The following is an 18,580-nucleotide window of genomic DNA, read 5'->3' on the forward strand; positions in this document are numbered from 1 at the left end:
TTTAGTGCCTTAATGAGATGCCTCTCCGCTGGTTTCACTGTTGTACCAAATGGTGTCAGTGTGGAGTTGTGAGGACTGGTGCCACCGTACACAGCCTCGCACACGCTCAGACCGAGGATGAAGGGGAATTAGCATGCAGCTTTCCAAATGAGCAGACCTGAGAGTTCACTGTGGAGCTAAAAGGATGCTCTTAGAAGACAGGCGAAGCTCCTATGTGAGAGATTAGGAGCCAATACATCAGCATATCCAGACGGGCAGGGGTCATATCTTATTCTTACTGAGCCTGCAATACAGTTTACAGGAGACAACTGCAGTTTTTCCTCAAGCTTCACAGCCTGAATTTTGATTTGAATGACAAACACGCTGCTAATACAATTCATGAATTATGTAGTTGTCATGGTGACATTAATCAAAAAGCTGTGCTCTCTTTTTTGCAGCTCTGAACATTGTGTTTTGTTGAATTGAGATGCATGACAGGGCGTGCACGCAGAGGCGCATGAATGAGCACAGGGCAGAGCGATAGCAAGATATTGGTTCTGCCAGTCACTCAGAGGCTTATTATGAGCGCATCGCAACAATCCCATGCCCTTAGGCTCCAAGACATGCAGGGCCCCAGCTTAGGGGGCTAGCGTAGTTGTTTCTATGAGGGCACACTTCAGTTACCATTTTGATATCTCTCTAAAACATATAATTCCACAAGGTATTTTCTTGAAATGAAAGAAAAAAGACCACGGTTGCCTTTTTTGACCCTAATTTATTCAGTTGTCTTGCACAAATTATAATATTGTGCTGGAAAGCTTTATCCTAGTGAGAATAACAAGCATTTGGAAATCATGCAAAAACATGAGCGATTAAGTGTCATCTCCATCTCTAAACCCTGAAGTGTTGAGAATGATTGATGGATGCCTTGCCTCATTTGTTGTTTAGATACAGGGCTCTCTTCTATTTAATTATTGAGCACCTGTGAAACCCTAACCACTCACTACACATTTGTTTTCCAGTCTCTCATGTATACTGTGTGCGAACTTTCACAATCCAAGTGTGTTTTTCTCTTCCCTTAGTTTCCTCTCGAGCTATCAAATTTTAATGCCTGTGTCTCACTAAAGAGCCTCTAGTGAGTAAAACCTCAGTTCAACCACTTAAGTGAACCAACAGGACGGCCATGGCATCCTAAATGTGATGCATTAGATTTAGTTGAGATAAATGAGTCTTGTGAATTCAAATTGAGTAAATCTATTTGCATCTGGTACAAGAGCAAACTCACTAAGGCAAAGTTATAATTCTGGGATTGTTTTCGGGCCCTTATCCTCACAGAGCCCAGACGAGGGGTTGATGGGTGATTTCTGATCAGAAGTTTTGGTGTAACTCAATTAATTATATTTTGCCCCAGGCTTTAGAGGAGATTAAGGGGATTGTTGTGAGGGGGCGAACAATACAAAAGCTGAAAAAATAACTAGTTGTGCACATACCGGCTGACCCCTCAACCTCACCTCCTCACAAAGCTGTCAAGTTCCCAATGCTTTCACCGGGCTCTTTCCTCAATGAGGTTAGCCCAAAGGTGAGTCTCTTCATCTATAACTTCCCTTCCGTCTGCCTCCATCCATCTCCACAGACCCCCACTACACTATTTCATCATCGCAGCTCCGTCCCGTTGGTCTGTTTGTCTATGCTACACCCCTCTGCCACCCTCCCCTCCGCCTCGCACTGACTCTCTCTCCTCCAGTGTATTAAGGGACTTTGACGCTCTCAGTAAAAGCTGATTTATGCTCCTGGTTGTATCGATCGGTTTCTGCATTAAAGATTATAATTCATTACCCCAGCCTCTTTTAATACATTAAACACTCAAAAATAAAATAAAACCTCATAACTCCTCCTCCACCTCCCAAACAAACAAGGCTATGGGGATTCAAGACTGCACCTGCTAACTCACTCATGCGACCTCATATATACCACACAGCTTTGATGTTGTGCTCCAGACAACGCCCAAGTTCAACATTTATATAATTTTGATCTACTGATCTGTGGATTCAGTTCAGACAGGGCAAGTTAAAGATTTGTGTACTGCCCCAATCCTCTGGCCTGCTTGTCAATACCTCCCTACATAGGATAGTAAGGATTTACGAAGTCTTATGTGTCGCCGATTGATTTTACCCCAAATGGCCGTACCAATTCCCCGCACAAAACAAGACTGGCCTTCCCCATCGCCCTGACAGATTGATTTTGTATCTGAGGTTGTAAGGACTTGAGGAGCAATCCCTCTGATTTGGGCCCGCTCGCGCTGTCACTCTGACGGACAATTTCCCTCTTCATCCCCCCTTTTCTCCTTCCATTAAAGGACTCTTCTTACCTCCGAGCCCCAACTTCTCTCCCTTGCTCGTTTCCATCTGACAGGCTTTCAGACAGTAAATCAGCGACATTGATCCAGCGCAGCGCCCAAGTGTCCTGGATTCTGCTAAAGAGCCATTTTCATTTCACAAGCAGTTTACTGGCCTGGCGAGCCCCCACCCGTAAACATCGGTCCCCCTCCCACTTCTCTCGCTTTCCTCCATCACAGCCTCATCCATACACATCACCACACACGGCCCATCGCCAGAGCACACAATACTGTAATGCACAATTCTAGTTTTGTTGTGAATCGTTTCTTAAAACTACCATTTGTAATTTCATTGGCCGACCCGGATCTATTTTCTCACATAACAACACTAGATGCTGCCTATATTACTGCTGTCTGTTAGTGTGTCTGAACAAAGGCCAAGTAAGGGGAGGGGGTGACAGGTTTCACATCAGCCATCTACTGATACAAAAAAATGAAATAAACTGACAGGTGCTAGCTTTAAAACATCTATTTACACACAGCGAGCTCTTATGTTGTGGTATTGAATCACTTCCAAGTGGTCAGACTTAGTTAAACTAATTCAGACTTATTATATTTGTTTGATATGAGCATTATGAAGAAATGTGTGGCTCAGCGTTGTCTATGTATGAACAGTAACTATGACACAACTGACCCTTTAAAACACAAAAGGGGACACTTTATGTAAACTAAACTTGTATGAGTCTATCTGCATTTGAGTGCTCAGAGTTAAAGTTTGAGTTAAATTTGATAAATTTTTTGTCATTAAAAAAATTAAAAATAAAATCCGGGTCATACATGTAGAGTTAAACATTGACTAAAAATGACACACACACACACACACAAAAAAAAAGATTTCTAAATCAAAAACACATACATGAATATTCACCGCTTGGTATTGTGAAATGCCACTCAGTTCTGCAGGTTTGAACAGGAAGTCGAGGGACCTGTTCCTATTATTAAGCGGTTTTAGGTCAATGGTTAATATTACAGTTCCTATTATATATAAAATATATCCTGTTTTATAGATCAATACTAAATACTCCCTGAAATGCAAGATATGTCCTCTTTAATCTTAACATTTGATCATGACGCCATAGTCATACGCAACTAAACCGTCAGAATTATAGTAGTTGGTTGTTCAGGTGCACTAATTTTCCCTCTGCAGATTTGTCTGAATTTTACCCTTTAAAGCTGCTGGAGCAAACTGTTATATTGTGGGGGCTACAATGTTAATTAAGTCTAAATAAAGATCTTTGGTGGACACTTTTTGTGTGAAGTTTGATATGGTTCAGTCCTATTTTATGATGATTTCACTTAGTTAAATCATGTATGAAGGACCAACCTTGAACTCCCATTAATTCCTGATAATTCATGAGATATGAATGCACAGAGTGATGCATAATGTATGTTGGAATCTTCACATACATTTGTGATAATCTACAGCATGTCCCTAAACTAAAAGGTCATCTTATTTTGAATTCACTCTTCCATGTCAGGCATATGTTTAACTCAATGTACAATTGATTTGTAAAAGCTGGACTGCATTGTTCATAAGCAACACAATTTACATTTAGAATATATAATTATCTACAGAAAATGTTTTAGCTATTACTGAAAAATGGGGACGCAATTCATGTCAGGCAATATCTTATCAATTCAAGATAATATCTTAATTACATAAGATGAAACAAAAAAGTGCTCCCTTACTTTTTTGCTCACCTTTTTTATGATAAAAAATATAATTTAAAATGAGGCTCTAGGCTAGCATCCTAAATGGGGCTGGTCTGAGTTAGTTGAAGATCATACAGCTCTGGTGTTTTGCCTTGTTGCAAGACTTTAGTTTTCAAAACTAACTATAAGTTGATGTGTGCATATTAAAGTAGTTGAAACAAAAAAAACAACAACTCTGCCTCTGCACAGTGATTTTCACCTCCAAATTCAAGTGAGATGAGTCAGATGTAAATCTACAATTAAATATGCATTTTGTAATTGACATTATAACCCAAATACACATAATAGTTTGTTTTAAAACTCATTAACTTCAGCTCCGTGCCATATCAGCTTGAAATGTTGCAAAAAGCTCCATGAAGGACAGGCACCACAGCTGTGAGCTCGTAACTGCCCTTACATCACAAGGTCAGACTGAAAAATCACTGCAACAGGTGTTCACAGGTGAACTTTGGCCTATAGACAAAAACACATTTGTTTTTTTCAAATTAAACTGTTACAAATAACGTAACAAGTTACAACCATTTTTGCATTGAGAAAAATAGAATAGACATTGCCTCACGGCATCGTTCTTGGAGCTTAAAGATTTACTGAAATCAATGTTGCATAGGTCACTGCATGTGCGATTGAACTGCTGTTGGAGACAAAATGTTGGTGTTTGGAAAAACAAGGATGAGTGGACGTTCCACATGTTGCAGATTGGTCACTTGGAGTTGTTTCAGTAGTAGATACATTATTTGGCCTAGAACTAACCACAGACTGTCTGCCTTGAGTTCTATTGCATCAGTATAAAGATGTCTTTTACATTTTGCCGACACTATGTAATTCTCTAGTCTTTCGTTCATTGAATGACAGTCCTTCCAGGGCATTTTCAACAAAGGTTGCTGCTGTGCGATCTGAACCATATTATTTCTCTTGATTCAATAATCTACATTTTCTTGGCTTTTCGTCTAACAAAACCATCTGTAAATAAATGAGCCCATCACAGCATGGTTAAGTGCAGTGGCCCTGGCTTCACAATAAGCAGTTTAAACCTTCAGAGTTGGTATCATAATAAACATTCAGTGCAACTGTAAAAGCGCCAATTTTTCTTGCCTTGAGTTTTTCAATGGCTACAGTGGAGCTCTGCGTAAAAATGCTTGGATTTAATGACACAGTGTTAAGGCAATTGGGACAGATAATACAAATAGCAAGTAGATTCAGTTTTTCTTCCTGAAAGAACAACTAAAATAGCAACACAAATGTTGAAGTGCCAAGAAAAATGTTGACAAGGCAGTAAACTATTAGACGGCAGGGAATGGAACAGATTACAGCAGTAATTGGGCTAAAATCATTACCAAACACACACTACACTCAAGGCAGAACCCCAGCGCACTGCTTTGTCCTCTGCTAAACAGCCTACAGAAGTTGGTTATTCTAAGGCCCAGAATTCAACTGTCGATATTACTATAGGTTCAGGATAATGTCAGGGGATCACCTTTACATTAACGAAACAGGTTGCATAATTAGACTTCAACTGTCATGTCTCAAACAAAGAGGAATCTAAGCTATAGGGCTGGTGGGACTGGTGGGGGGTGAGGGAGTTGCTTTGGGAAGGGGGGGATTGCTGACGGGACAGTGATGAAAATTGCTGGTAGGATAATGAGTCTTGTCTTTTCGTTCCTTGTCTCTCCTCTCATTACTCTGAAAAGTGACTGGTTGGAGCGAGTCTTCACAGTCTACTGCCTATTTTTAAAAAAGCGTTGCGCCTTTAAATTAACTTATCAGCCTTTGCATCCCTCTCCATTCTTTTGTTCTCTTTCATGTCTTTGAGGTTGCCTCTTCGAATCATCTGCCTGCTGTGCATGGCCTTGCATGTTGATTGGGCTTTGAACTGGACAGCTAATATTAACCTAATACAATAGATTCAAACAAATTAATTAACCTTTGTAACTCACTGTATATGAACTGACAAAAAAAAGTGTTCTATCCAGGTTTGGCATTGGCCCAAACCTGGATAGAACATCACCTACAGTAATGACCCTGCGTGTCTGGATTTTGATGTGACAGAAACTGTCAAAATTGAACAAACCTAAAAGTTTCCTCTGTAATTACACAGCAACAACCTTTCTATGAAAATAATCAATCGGAAGCTAGTTCATCAATGAAACCTCTTATGTCTTGTCATTAGGATAGAAAATAACTGATCAATATTTGTAGAACAGCCAGGGATTAATTAAACCAATTGATCGTCAGTTTTCGTAGCTTTTCTCTAAGGAGTCTTCATATTATCCAGGTTTGGGACTGGCTTGTTGCCCCTTGCGGCTACATTGATTCTTTCAGTACCCGCTCCTTTTCACTCTCTCAGTTTGAACATCCTTCCTCTATCTCGGTCTACCATCTGTTTACTTTTTTCACATCCCGGAGAGCGAGGAAGTGAGGCCCAGACATGCGGGGAATCAAAGAGCTCAGGAGAGGAAAGAGCCTTTGTGGCTGAAGATGCTTTTATAGAAAAGAGGGTCTTTTCTCTCAATATTCTTTCTTGTTTTTCCCTTCGTCCAGCTCCTCCTTCTTCTAACACAGCAGATTGTCCAGAATCAATAAAGATTGTTGTTGGCAGATGAAAGTCACTGGGCGGGACGGTGCCTCACTAAACACACTCATTTGGATTTGTGCATAGCCACATGTGTGCTCTGCTCTTCGCCACGTGATGTCTACAAACAATTAAAATCCCATACTGATGCGCTGCTGAGAGCCATATGGTGAGCACTGACAGGAAGATGCACAGGCAAATAAAGAGGGGGATATTTTGAACAGGTGCATTCATATTTCAAATAAAACACTGACAGAGTTGTGCTACCTCTGGTTACAATGCGTCTCTTATTGCCTCTCCTTTACATAAATACACAGGGAAGAGGCAAATATTCATGTGGAGTGGTCCCCCGGGGCAACATGCTCACCGTCTCGTTTCGCAGCCACAGAAATAATCAATTCATACACACCACACGCCCGAGTGTGATTAGTTTTAATAAGCTTTTGTCATCGCCTCTTGCATGCACACAGGAATCTCAATATTCACATCTCTCACACAAGACACATTATTCACTGGTCGCCTCGAGCTTAACACAAAAGCTAAACAGTAATGACACACGATTACAAGTTAAGGGCTTTTCAAACCGATTAGTCTCCAGCAGCAGTCTGATTCTGGCATGTTGCAATGAGCTTGCAAAAAGAATCAGGTGCAGGAGGAGACGGGCTTGGCGAGAACGGCGCAATAGATTTATTTTATATACATATATATATATTTATTTACTAACTAAAAGCACAATAGATTGTCTATGGATGGAAAGGTGGCAGCTGAAGCAGCTACATGTTGTTTGGGCAGAACGTATCCCTGTGCCAGGTGGGCAGGACATGGCATGGGACATGTATGAACAATATAAACAGCTGTAGAAGCCAGGTGGAAGACAAAACAATGGCCGACTGGAGACAAACAGAAGATGCTACGCTAATGTTTACTTAGATTAGTCAAGGGTTTTAGAATACACAAACACCATCTCTGTAAGCAAAATCATTTGGTGAAGCATTTGCTGTGACAGAAACCAAACTGTAAAAAATAAGTATTGCGGAGTGAAAATCAAACTACATTTTCAGTTTGAGGTTATGTGAGTTAGGGTTAGGGGCAAAATTTAATTGTACAAATTTAGACAATTTTCATGGCTATTTGGAACTTCATCAAGATCACAAATACACTCCAAGTCACATTCTCACCATTCAAAGTAGTTCTACAGATTATACAACTGAAATCAAATTATCTTTAAAAATTATAAATTCATGCGGTGTCTTGCTGATCAAATACACCACTTACATCTTCAGTCATTAACAAAAAAAACTAAACAATAAAAAAGGACCAACATCTGCAAAATGACCATAATAAAGCCTCTTTTAAGAACATGTCTTCCTGCTCTGATTTGCAGCAATGAAGGCAAACAGGAGGGAGAGCTGGAGTTGTGTATCCACAGCAACCAAACCTGACAAATCCACTCCGCTCACAGTTTACTCCTGACAACAGCATCTGTGGGAGCACAAAGAGAAAGATTTTTCAAATATCCAACAAGAAACATTTGAATCTGGACATGTAATGGGTGTTAGCACTTTGGCTTTTGGTTGCGTTGAAGGCTTCTGTTATCCAGGATTTGTCACTCCAAGCCCAAGAATGGACCAGAACATGAGGCCACACATCAAAGGGGTTGAGCTGGTGGTTTATTGGGGTAGACTTGGAGGTTTGCCTGTGTAGCACTCTGCTCCACACAGGCATAAATCTGATTTAGCTAACAGTAAGGACCTGCCAACTAACTAGTGCAACCTAATCTGCCCCACACTTTAGCACGCTTTTAAAACAACAAACCAATATGTAGCTTGTTAGTTTAAAAAAAAGCCCTAACAGTGTGTAGTGTGTGGACTTTAAGCCTGGATGCAGCATCAAACATCAGAAAAAGTTGTTATTTTAGTCCTGCCCTGGTTCTAAGAAAAGAGTATCAGAGGTAGAATTTGACACAGTTTAAAACATCTAAAACATCCTTTCTTTGCTATGACTGTAGCGGCCAGTGGATTCAAACTCACTATTAATTTTGTGACACCCATTTTTTTTTGGATTTCAAAGGCACTCTAAAAGCATGCAATTAAATGGCCTCATTCATGCAAAAACATAATGGTTTCCACTCAGTTTAATTGTATCAGTATTATATAATTAAAGGTTTGGTTGCTCTTGCCTCTGCAAAAGAAACTTAAGTGTTTATAATTAAGCTTATTAAGACCTAAAGAGACAAGAGGACCTGGCTTGGGCACATTTAATCTTTCTGTATTGTTTATGCTAACAAGCTAACTAATGAGCTAATGATGCACTTTAAAAAATCAACCAAGATGTCAAACAGACTATACAATTCTTATAATCTAAGGAAACAAAACCTTTCCAAAATATGTTAAGACAAACAAATAAAACAACTAAAACTACATTAAAATGGCTGACATATTTGAAGTATTTAGGCCTACTTGTATGGCAGTACACGTTGAGTTATTTTTCGAATCTTTAAGGACAAACATAAAGTGGTTCAAGATTTTCAAGTTTTGAATTTATATCTGTTCGGAAATGAAACTCTGAAAGTGCATTCTTCAACAGCCATAAATCAGGGCCACAGTTGTTTACAAGGCCAACATTTTGCTGTTTATCGTGAGGTTCAATTCACAAATTATATACTTGCTAACTTTCTTATTGTTTTGGAGACCCATAACAGTAGTAGAAAGGAGAGAGAACTATTACGGACACAGCATGAGATGGTCCAGTGCTATGCCTTTAAAAACCTTTAAGAGAGGTGAGTTTGATTTATTGTTGTGGTGAAACAAGGCATTAGAGGTTAAAGCAGCAGTTGTAATACCAAAGCTAATTTGAATAATTGAGTGAATGACTGATCATGCATAGAGGCCCAGACTGCTTGGCGTTATAACACTATCAATCACAACTGTAATCAAAACGAATGGCCAAAGTCATCATGTCAAAGCTGTGGGCCACATCAAAATTTACGTATTTACTAAACTTTAATCAGCCAGCCAGGTCAATCTGCAACGATGGGACAAGCCCATTATAGAGTAGTTTGAATCCTGTTAAAGAAGATATTCATCTTAAACTGACGTTTCATTCTGAGTATATTTTTATATACAGCACAACTATAACTATTCTTCCAAGAATACACCGCACACCATGCTGTTACCTCTAGTGCAATTACCACCTCTCTGCACTTCATTCTGAAGGAGCATGAAAAAGAAACACATGGCTTACTACAAACACAATTAAAAATACAAATATTTCACACAGAATCTATTTTGGAACAAATTTCAGTTTTAATTTATTTTAGGTGTATTTTGGAAACCACAATGGGCATAACTGAATGTAGCAATGGAGTTGTGGGTTAAATATTAAACACATGCCTCATCTCTTACCCAACGTCCCTTTGTGTTTTTTTCAAGGCCACGCACATTTTAAAAATCACATTAAGAACCTACCTAAATGTGTGAAAACTAATAAAGCTATAATATGTGAAATCTAATATAGTGTTTTCATTAGTAACTCATTATTTCACTACTGCACATGTGATGGGGACATACTGCGTTACCTTGTAATTTTGCTCTCAAAGTCTGTAGTGCAGTGTAAGTGGTGAAAGGAGAAAGAGTGGTGAACCGGAAACAGTGGAGTCCGACCCTTTCAACAGTTATTCCAAATGCACAAACGTGATGGTGATTCTGATAGAAAGGTGCTGTGCTAATTCACACGTGGCAGGTGGTCATAATACCTGAACAATACAGTTTTTGTCATATCTATTTGTTCTTTATACCATATATCCTTTTAAGCCTAATTTGTCGAGAAAATAAATGGGCTAAAACCATACAAATTTCATAAGGTCTAGTTAAATGTGATTAAATTGAAAAAGGTCATTGATGTATTGAAGCTTTAGATGTAATTAAACCCAGTCAGGGGTTTTGACACTAGATTTTTCTAATGACCTCATATTTGTGAATGAGGAGCATGTGCAAATAGCAGAGATGTTGACATGCTGTTTATCGCCCCACTCTGGCAGTAACCTAATTGAGTAGAGTTGAAAGTATGAATAGAGAGAGCACTCGCCAGCGGGAAAGTACAGCGGGAGGTTGTACAGGTATAAGTCCTTATCTGTCGGTAGGAAGACGCAGAAGATGACTCTGTCCATCTGAAACACACACAAATGACATTTTATTAGCAGCAGATGCAATAAGCAGCCACAGTGAGGGAACAATGTAATACAGAGGCTCACTGTACAACACGTAACAGAGAATGCGCCTAATGCATCACTCCATTAGTTAGCTATTAGCATCCCATTATGATTATGACATAGAGGCTATTGTAGCAGTGGGGACAAAGTGCTTTAGAAGTAACAGCATCTTTATCCATGGAAGAGGACAGAGACAGATGTACAATGATTTCATATGAACTAGTTTTAGGACAGCCTGGCCTTGTTACATGTAGTCAGAGCACACTGTACGGCAATAGGCCCCTTATTCCCTCCTTATTTCAGTAGAAAACACAGCAGTGGGCTCCCACCGCACAAACTAAACTCGTAAAGATAATAGATTTCAAATAATATTAAGACACTGACCAAGTGAGTGCAGTTATTGTGCAACAATAAACACTTTTTATGCACTAGCGCTTCTGTCCACAGTATATTTACATTGTAAATACTGGACATCTCATTGCAGGCTGATGATAAAAGTTAGTGTGCAATCGTTACACTGGGTAAAACTCCACTGTATCCTCTTATTTTATCAGCCTAATGTCTCTACAATGGGTTAGATTTTTCTGTTTGCTGTGAGTCAGTGTAATTTATTGCCCGGCAGTTGCTATCACTTTGTGTGTGGTGTGGGAGGAAGACATGCACAACAGCCAGCTTGCCCTCATCTCCGCCTTGGCTTCTGGACAATTACTGAGCTTCATCAGGAAATAGAGACAAGCAAAGACATAGGAATGTGCGGTTCGTAACTACATCCCCTGGGCTGGATTTGGATGTGTAAAACCGTGTTGGATTAGGCTACACTTCTACCATTTTGCAGCCAGCTACATTCAAATTAAAATGGCAAAATGGCATCCCTCTCCACAGCAGTAGAGGTGGATTTTGACAGTTGAGAGGCCCTCCGAAATGTTGAATTGAATATGAGATGGCTAGAAATGAATGTATTTATTTCTGGACAGCTGTTTCATATATTAACCTGTATCTTGGCGTATTTTTAATTATGCAGTATGAGGTTCAGTTTAGGCAACGCTGAGATAAAAGTCCTTATGTGACAATGACTGATAATGACATTGTAAAATATAATCATTCTGAGTGCCTGGTGTATTGACTAGATATTTGTGAGGAGCCTGGTCATTTTATTTTTTTTGGTTTCATGAATAAATCATTCATATTTTTATTATTGTAGATAATGAAGACTGTTGGCACTACAGCTCTGTGCTGTTTGAGGTTATTGTGTGGCTCACAGCGTGTGCAAATTTTAATTTGAATTTCAGCACTAGGGAGTTCAGGACTTCAGTAATCCAACAATATGAACTATAAACAATCAGTGGTTTGACAATAAAGGCTCTTCTCTGGTGTACACTCTCACAGCAAACACACTCCGGTCTGTCCATCTCTGGAGTTTACAATAAAACATCTCTCTCTTTAAAACACACTGGAGCATTTTGTGTGTAAACAAAAGTGGCGCTCTCATTTCCAGCACTTTTGAGGGCACGTCCTCTACAGCGGGATGTGTTTTGTGCAAGCATTTGTTTGCTGAACACTGCATGGCTGATGGCATCATCCGCCTAGTATTGCTGCATAGACTCATGAGACCAAGGCTAACAATAACATTATCAACAGGCTCTATGGGAGGTGGTACAGTATGCTGCCTAAAGACAGAAGGAGAGAGGGAGAGAGGACTGGGAGGAGGTCTTAGAAGTCGAGGAGGAGAGTTTTAAGGATGTAGTCGTCTGATTGGAAAGTTTCCTCTTTGTTCTTCAGCGCTGGCTTCCCCTCCAGTCATCTATTCCATCATTTTGTCTTTTCTCCGCTTGCTTTCTCTAGAGAGACAAGCATGTGTTTGTGTGAGTTGGGCTTAGTCCCGCAAGGAGCCAATTAAAACACAGACTTGGCCATGAGCATGAGAGCCACAACTTGAACAAGGAGTCTGTGTGCATTTCAATGTATGTTTGTGCATGTGTGTGTCTCCATACAGCCCCTTTTCTCTCTCTCCCCAGAAAAAAAAAACAAAAAAAACAACAGCAGCTGTGTGAGAGGAAGAATACCTGGAGGAGATGGATGTTTGAAACGTGCACAGAAATACACACCTGTTCATGGTGCTCATCCAGAAAATCCCTCACAGTGGCTAATGCCTCATGCACGGCCTGCTCCGGTGGATATCCTGCACTGACAGCACACAACAAATCAAACAAGGGGAGACAATATGCACACTCATGTCCTCACATGGTTTATGCTGCATCTTTGCTTACTACAACAATAGTCTCGCCTTATTCCATTGTAGGGGTGAGGAAATCTACATACACAGCACTATAAATCTCTTACCACAATAACACAACTGTTTTATCTTAAAGCCATTGTTTTTACTTCAGACAATTGCTGTAATGCAGGTTACATATTCCATTGTTTATGCATACACAAAAAAAATAAATGTGCTATGTATTTAACTCATCCTTCAAAGAGCAGTAAGCAAATGCAGTATAGCGCCCAGGGGCCTTTTACCAGATTTTGACCTTTGGGATCATGGTAAGGAGTACCTAGTAAGCATGTAAGTAATCTTTATTTATACAGCACTTTTCACACAGTGCTTTACAGAGAACTATTACACAAGTAAAGAATAAAATAATAGGACTCAACCAAAAGCTTTTCTAAACAGGAGTGTCTTCAGCTGAATCCCAGAATCCCAGAAAAGGGCAGGGCATTTCATCATTTTGGGGCCACAGCCTTAAAGGACAGGTCCCCCCGAGTTTCAAATCTGTTTTTCAGTACTATAACCAGGTTCTGACTGGAGGACTGGAGGGTGCATCCAGAGTAGGAATCCAGACCACCAGGATTTCGCTACCCAGACACAGAATGAACAGGCAAACTCCACACAAAGGCTCCATTTAGTCTTGGAATTGAACCCACCTCTAATCATATAATAGACTTTCAACCAACAGTTCACACAAAAAATACAGAAAGAAAGAAAAAAAAAACGCATTTCCAAGGCAATGTCGCGCCATAGTGTTCAGTCCAATCAGACGCTTGCTGCTTCATTGCTGCAATTACAGCAAGTAGGATGTGAGGGTTGTCCAAAGGCACAACCCTCAGAAGGGTGCAAATTAACCTAAATGTTTTGTGTTAGCAACAAAAATACACACAGGCACTGTTTGCATTTCTGAAATGTGATGTAACAATCCAAACTGGGCCCATTATGGTTTATAAGCGCTATATTACATGGTGGAAAACAAGTGAAAATTGCCTTTCCTTTGCAAGCCAAATATTGTTCATAGAAAAATCCTTCCGAGCCCCCATTAACACTGCTGTTAGCAATTCAACTTAACTGGCAATTTACTGCTAAAACACTTTCGATAGAAATTGTGTTGAAAGCTCATCTTAGAATGATCCCCTAGAACAGACATTTGATAATGTGACCATGCACATCTGTGATAGGATGTACAAATGTGACACTTAGCTATATAGTCTAGGGGAAGTGGGGCACGCAGAGGACTACAGGGGACTGCAGCATAACTATGAATATACATATGAGCATTTGATCTTTTCTGATGGGATAGGTTATAACTGTTTGTCCTATTCACAGACCATAATATTTACGAACATATTCTTAAGACACTTTCAAAAGAATGTAACAATAGGCTCTGTGCAAAAAGCTCAGTGTCTCAAAGCTAATGCCAACTTTTATTAAAAGCACAAAATATAAAATAAACAACCTATTAAAATTTAAATTGATTAATGTAAAGACTAACTGATTGTTTTTATATGTAGATTATTTCAGTTTGTATTTTTTTTTATATATATATTTGCTATGCCTCAAAATGAGCATTAACACTGAGACACAAACACCTCCCTTTGTAAATGCAGTGACCTCCAATGAAACCTTCACCTCATTTGTTTAGTCTTTAACATGTTGTCAGAGACATGCACCCTCAAGTCACTGTCCATTGTCTTATTGTTAAATGTTCATTAATATTAGTGCGACTCAGCAAAAACCTCAAAGACAGAATTGGACAGGAAGTAGAGATGCTGCAGTTGCCAGTCGCTGTTGTGCACAGAGCCAATTGCTTTAGGTGTTATTAAAGGACTGTTTAATACAGAGAATCCTAGATACATACTGTGTAGGAGACACTTGAATCAATTACAACATTGGCCTTTCTGTTTGGAAAAGTATCAAATACTGGCCCAAACCCCACAGTGCACCCCAGGGAGAGTTCAAACTGCCATCCTTATGTCCTTCTCCTCCCAGCGTGAAGAGGGATTACTTTCAATATGACACAATCGTTGGCCTAATCTATCTTAATCTGACGCTCTTAATCCTGGGCCTTAATCTGAGGAGCACCTCTGGGCCGGAGCAGATAAGTGTCATATACTGGCTCCACACCAGTTTAATACAGTCACACAGAGAATGAAACAAGCCCATGATGAAAACAGAGCAATCCAGACCAAATGGAGGACAGTGCCACTTAAAGCCAAAAGCCCTGCAGCAGCAATAAACACTCGAGGAAAGATAAAAAATAAACCTCTCTCTCATACAAGTGAGTGGATAAGTGTGTTTGTTCTTGTGTAGTTTAAATGGGTGTAAACAGACACTGACCGTAGATTCCTGTTGAGATGCAAGGGAAAGCCTGCAAAGCAAAAAAAGAACAAAGAAAAGTGGTTTACAGCATCAAGGTGATCACATAAGTGCCTGGTTTTATTCATCGCTCACACACACACCAGTGAACACATCACTCACTGTATTGTTAGTACAGTTGAGCTTTTTAAAGGCCGTGTGTTGGGCCAGCTATTGTCCACAAGGCCACACACAGATACAAGCCTTTCTATGGAACTGACTAGCTGTGTGAAAATATACTATCAAATCTATGCCTATGAATGTCTATGATGCATAATTCACCTGCCTCACAGCGGATGTGCTGCTTTTATTTGGGTTTCTGTCAGTAATAACTAGCATGATGAACACAGGAACCCATGGCCAAAATGAATTCACAATAGCAGGTCAAGGACCAAACCTAATGATAGTTTGCACATAGAAATGTTCTTCTGCAAAAAGTGTATGATTAAATTGACTTTAAATATATGGAAATACATAGGATTGGCCTCTTTCCCATCTCTTCACAGTCTTTTCAATACAGAATTAAATCAAAATAAATTCCTCTTAAAATCTCAGAGCCTCCTCGCAGGCCAAAGACTCCCTGGAGGGCTAAGTTTGGACCGCGGGCCCCACTTTGGGCACACTGTACTGTACTGCACCTAGTGACTATTACAGAGCAGGTTAATATGAAATATTCTGTATTTAAGTAACAACATGCTTGTCTCCATAGAGATGTTAATGCTTTGCCTAGGAAGTTGCACAGTATGGCATTAAACATATCCATCGCCGAGAAGAGAAGTAGATGACAAGTTACATGTCAGATGTGTGAAGAGGCGAACCCATTTATGGTAAGAATGCCATGTTTTCATTGTATTTCTTCACAAAACAAAACAGACAAGAACTTCTGCATTTGAACAAAAGCTAAATATGAGTTCAGTACAACAGTAGAACATTCCAGGCAAAGCAATAACATCACAATGGACCAGATAAAGTGAAATATTGCACCTTTAACATTTTCTATTATACAACACAAATCCTAAAAATTATCAGGTCTATCCCACGACTTGCTTGTCCTTATTCGACATGATGTACTTTGCAACCCCTCGTGAGTGCTCCGGGCCCCCCCATGTCCCGTGTGCCCCCCATGTCCCCCTGTGCCCTCACCACTGATCGTGCCCCACTGTCAGTGGCCGCCTGCAGGCTGTTCTTGTAGCAGGACCTGATGAGCCCTCTTTCAGCATCTCCCACTCGCCCTTGTGCGATGGGTCCCACTGTATGGATCACATCTACAAACAAACACAATAATAAATGTCAAATGAATATAAACAAGACCTAGGTTATTGATGTCCAAATGCAACAATCAGCTGCTTTACTTGTCATCAGTAAAACATATAATAGACATGGTCAGGAGTGAAAAGCTTAAACATCCTTCTCTTGCATCTATAAATATTACTCAAGCAGACATAAAACAATCCAAATTACTATAATATTCAAACTACAGCATTTTCAAAAATACAATACATACTAGATGCTGCCAAATAATGTTCCTAGTAAAACCTTTTTTGGAAGGTAAACAGTTATGCTAAGATCATAACAAAAACCCTAAAAATTGCAAAAGATGACTTTGAAAGCTCGCAAACTTCTACCATTAACTACAAATACAAATGTTTTCTTGAAAAATAATCCAGTCTTGAGAAAAACACTTATCTTATCCCAGAGGCTTACGGCTAAAGCTCAGATTACATAATAATTCAGTGTAATAAACTTGTGTTTCCTAGTTATCTACAACTGTTGCTACACCAGTCATATTACTTCAAAGCCCTGTGTACATATGCAATGGGCGTAGGACTCACAGAAGAACTGAAACATAAACTTTTTGAGAGTATTTGCGCGTAATGCTGAGGAAAGCAGAGTAGTTTCATCATGCCTGTTTGCTCGCTGTTTGACTGACACCGCCTTGAAATGAAACCAGAGAGAAATCCTTCCAAGAGAAACAGGCGTCTTAACAAAAACTGAAGTCGGAACAAGAACGCTTAAAAGAACGGAATACTGTCACTGTGAGTCTGCTTGGCTTGTAAGCAGGGTCAGTGTGGCCAGACAAGTACAGTACTGTGTCTGCTCTTATTGATCAGTCTATTACTCAACATATAACAGTACAAAATATTGTTTACTGATGTGTAAGTGTGTTATGTTTTGTATGTTTTATTGTAATTATAATGTGTATGGGTCTCATAAGTTATGTTATTACACTGTTTATCATATTCCCTCTGTAAAAGGATCAACCAAATTGTACACTGTGCATTGTAATATAATAGAAGGGAGGGGATATTCAAAACTAGCTTCTGCCTCCACATGCTCCTTATTCTCACATAAACTGAACTAAAAAAAACAAAACTAAATCATTTAACCTGCAGCAGCTTGACCGGAGTAAAGTACCCTGATCTTTTAGCTATTCTGAGGGTTCTGAGATATCCATGCAGACTCTAACTTTTTCAGTAATAATTTCGTACTGAATCAACAGGCGTCACATCTATAAGATTGATTTTGAATTATTGCTGAATCAAAATTGTGCATGTCTTAGGTTTGCGTGGAAAAAAATAAATACCAAATAGGAAACCCACTAACGAACAGACAAAACTCCAGACAGAAATGCTCCCTGTACTGTGCAGAGCATGAATCTTAAGGAACGCTCTAACCTTGAAAACTCGCTTTCCCAATGCTTTGTGTGAGAGATTCTTGAGACTGTCTAACAGACTGACTAATGACACAGCCTCCACCATCTATTTTCAGCTTAATGAAGCTTTTGTTCCTGATGCCTGCTGAGGTATTTCACTTGAACTAATTGACTGAATAAAGAGCAAACTGACTGTGTCTCATACAATGTATAATGGATTGGCAAAGGTAACGTTAGGACAGGCAAGCTCATAGATTGGTTAAACTGGCCTTCAACACCGTTGCAGCAGCTTCTGATGAAACTCTGTGTGGTGCCAGATTCACAACCTCTCGCACATGGAAAAAGAAATCCAGTTCACATTAAGGCACCACTGAGATGCCATTCTTCTAGCAAATTTCAATGAGGTCATATAATCTTGTTTTAGGTTTGAGTCACAT

The 18,580-nt window shown here is 39.6% G+C and overlaps 1 protein-coding gene across 1 annotated transcript in view; it reads right to left on the reverse strand.

The window, feature by feature from the left end:
- Positions 1–7,071: 7,071 nt before the first annotated feature.
- macrod1 (mono-ADP ribosylhydrolase 1) overlaps positions 7,072–18,580 on the reverse strand; it is an 87,590-nt gene continuing 76,081 nt past the window's right edge. The window contains exons 6-10 of the mRNA XM_033974009.2: positions 16,634–16,755; positions 15,473–15,503; positions 12,972–13,045; positions 10,743–10,824; positions 7,072–8,138 (exon numbers count right to left, since the gene is read on the reverse strand). Coding sequence (XP_033829900.1) covers positions 8,113–8,138; positions 10,743–10,824; positions 12,972–13,045; positions 15,473–15,503; positions 16,634–16,755 — 335 coding nt within the window. The 3' untranslated portion in view covers positions 7,072–8,112. The remainder of the gene's footprint in view (positions 8,139–10,742; positions 10,825–12,971; positions 13,046–15,472; positions 15,504–16,633; positions 16,756–18,580) is intronic.

The sequence above is a fragment of the Periophthalmus magnuspinnatus genome, chromosome 10 (genome assembly GCF_009829125.3).
Source record: "Periophthalmus magnuspinnatus isolate fPerMag1 chromosome 10, fPerMag1.2.pri, whole genome shotgun sequence".
In the NCBI taxonomy this organism is placed as follows: Eukaryota; Metazoa; Chordata; class Actinopteri; order Gobiiformes; family Gobiidae; genus Periophthalmus; species Periophthalmus magnuspinnatus.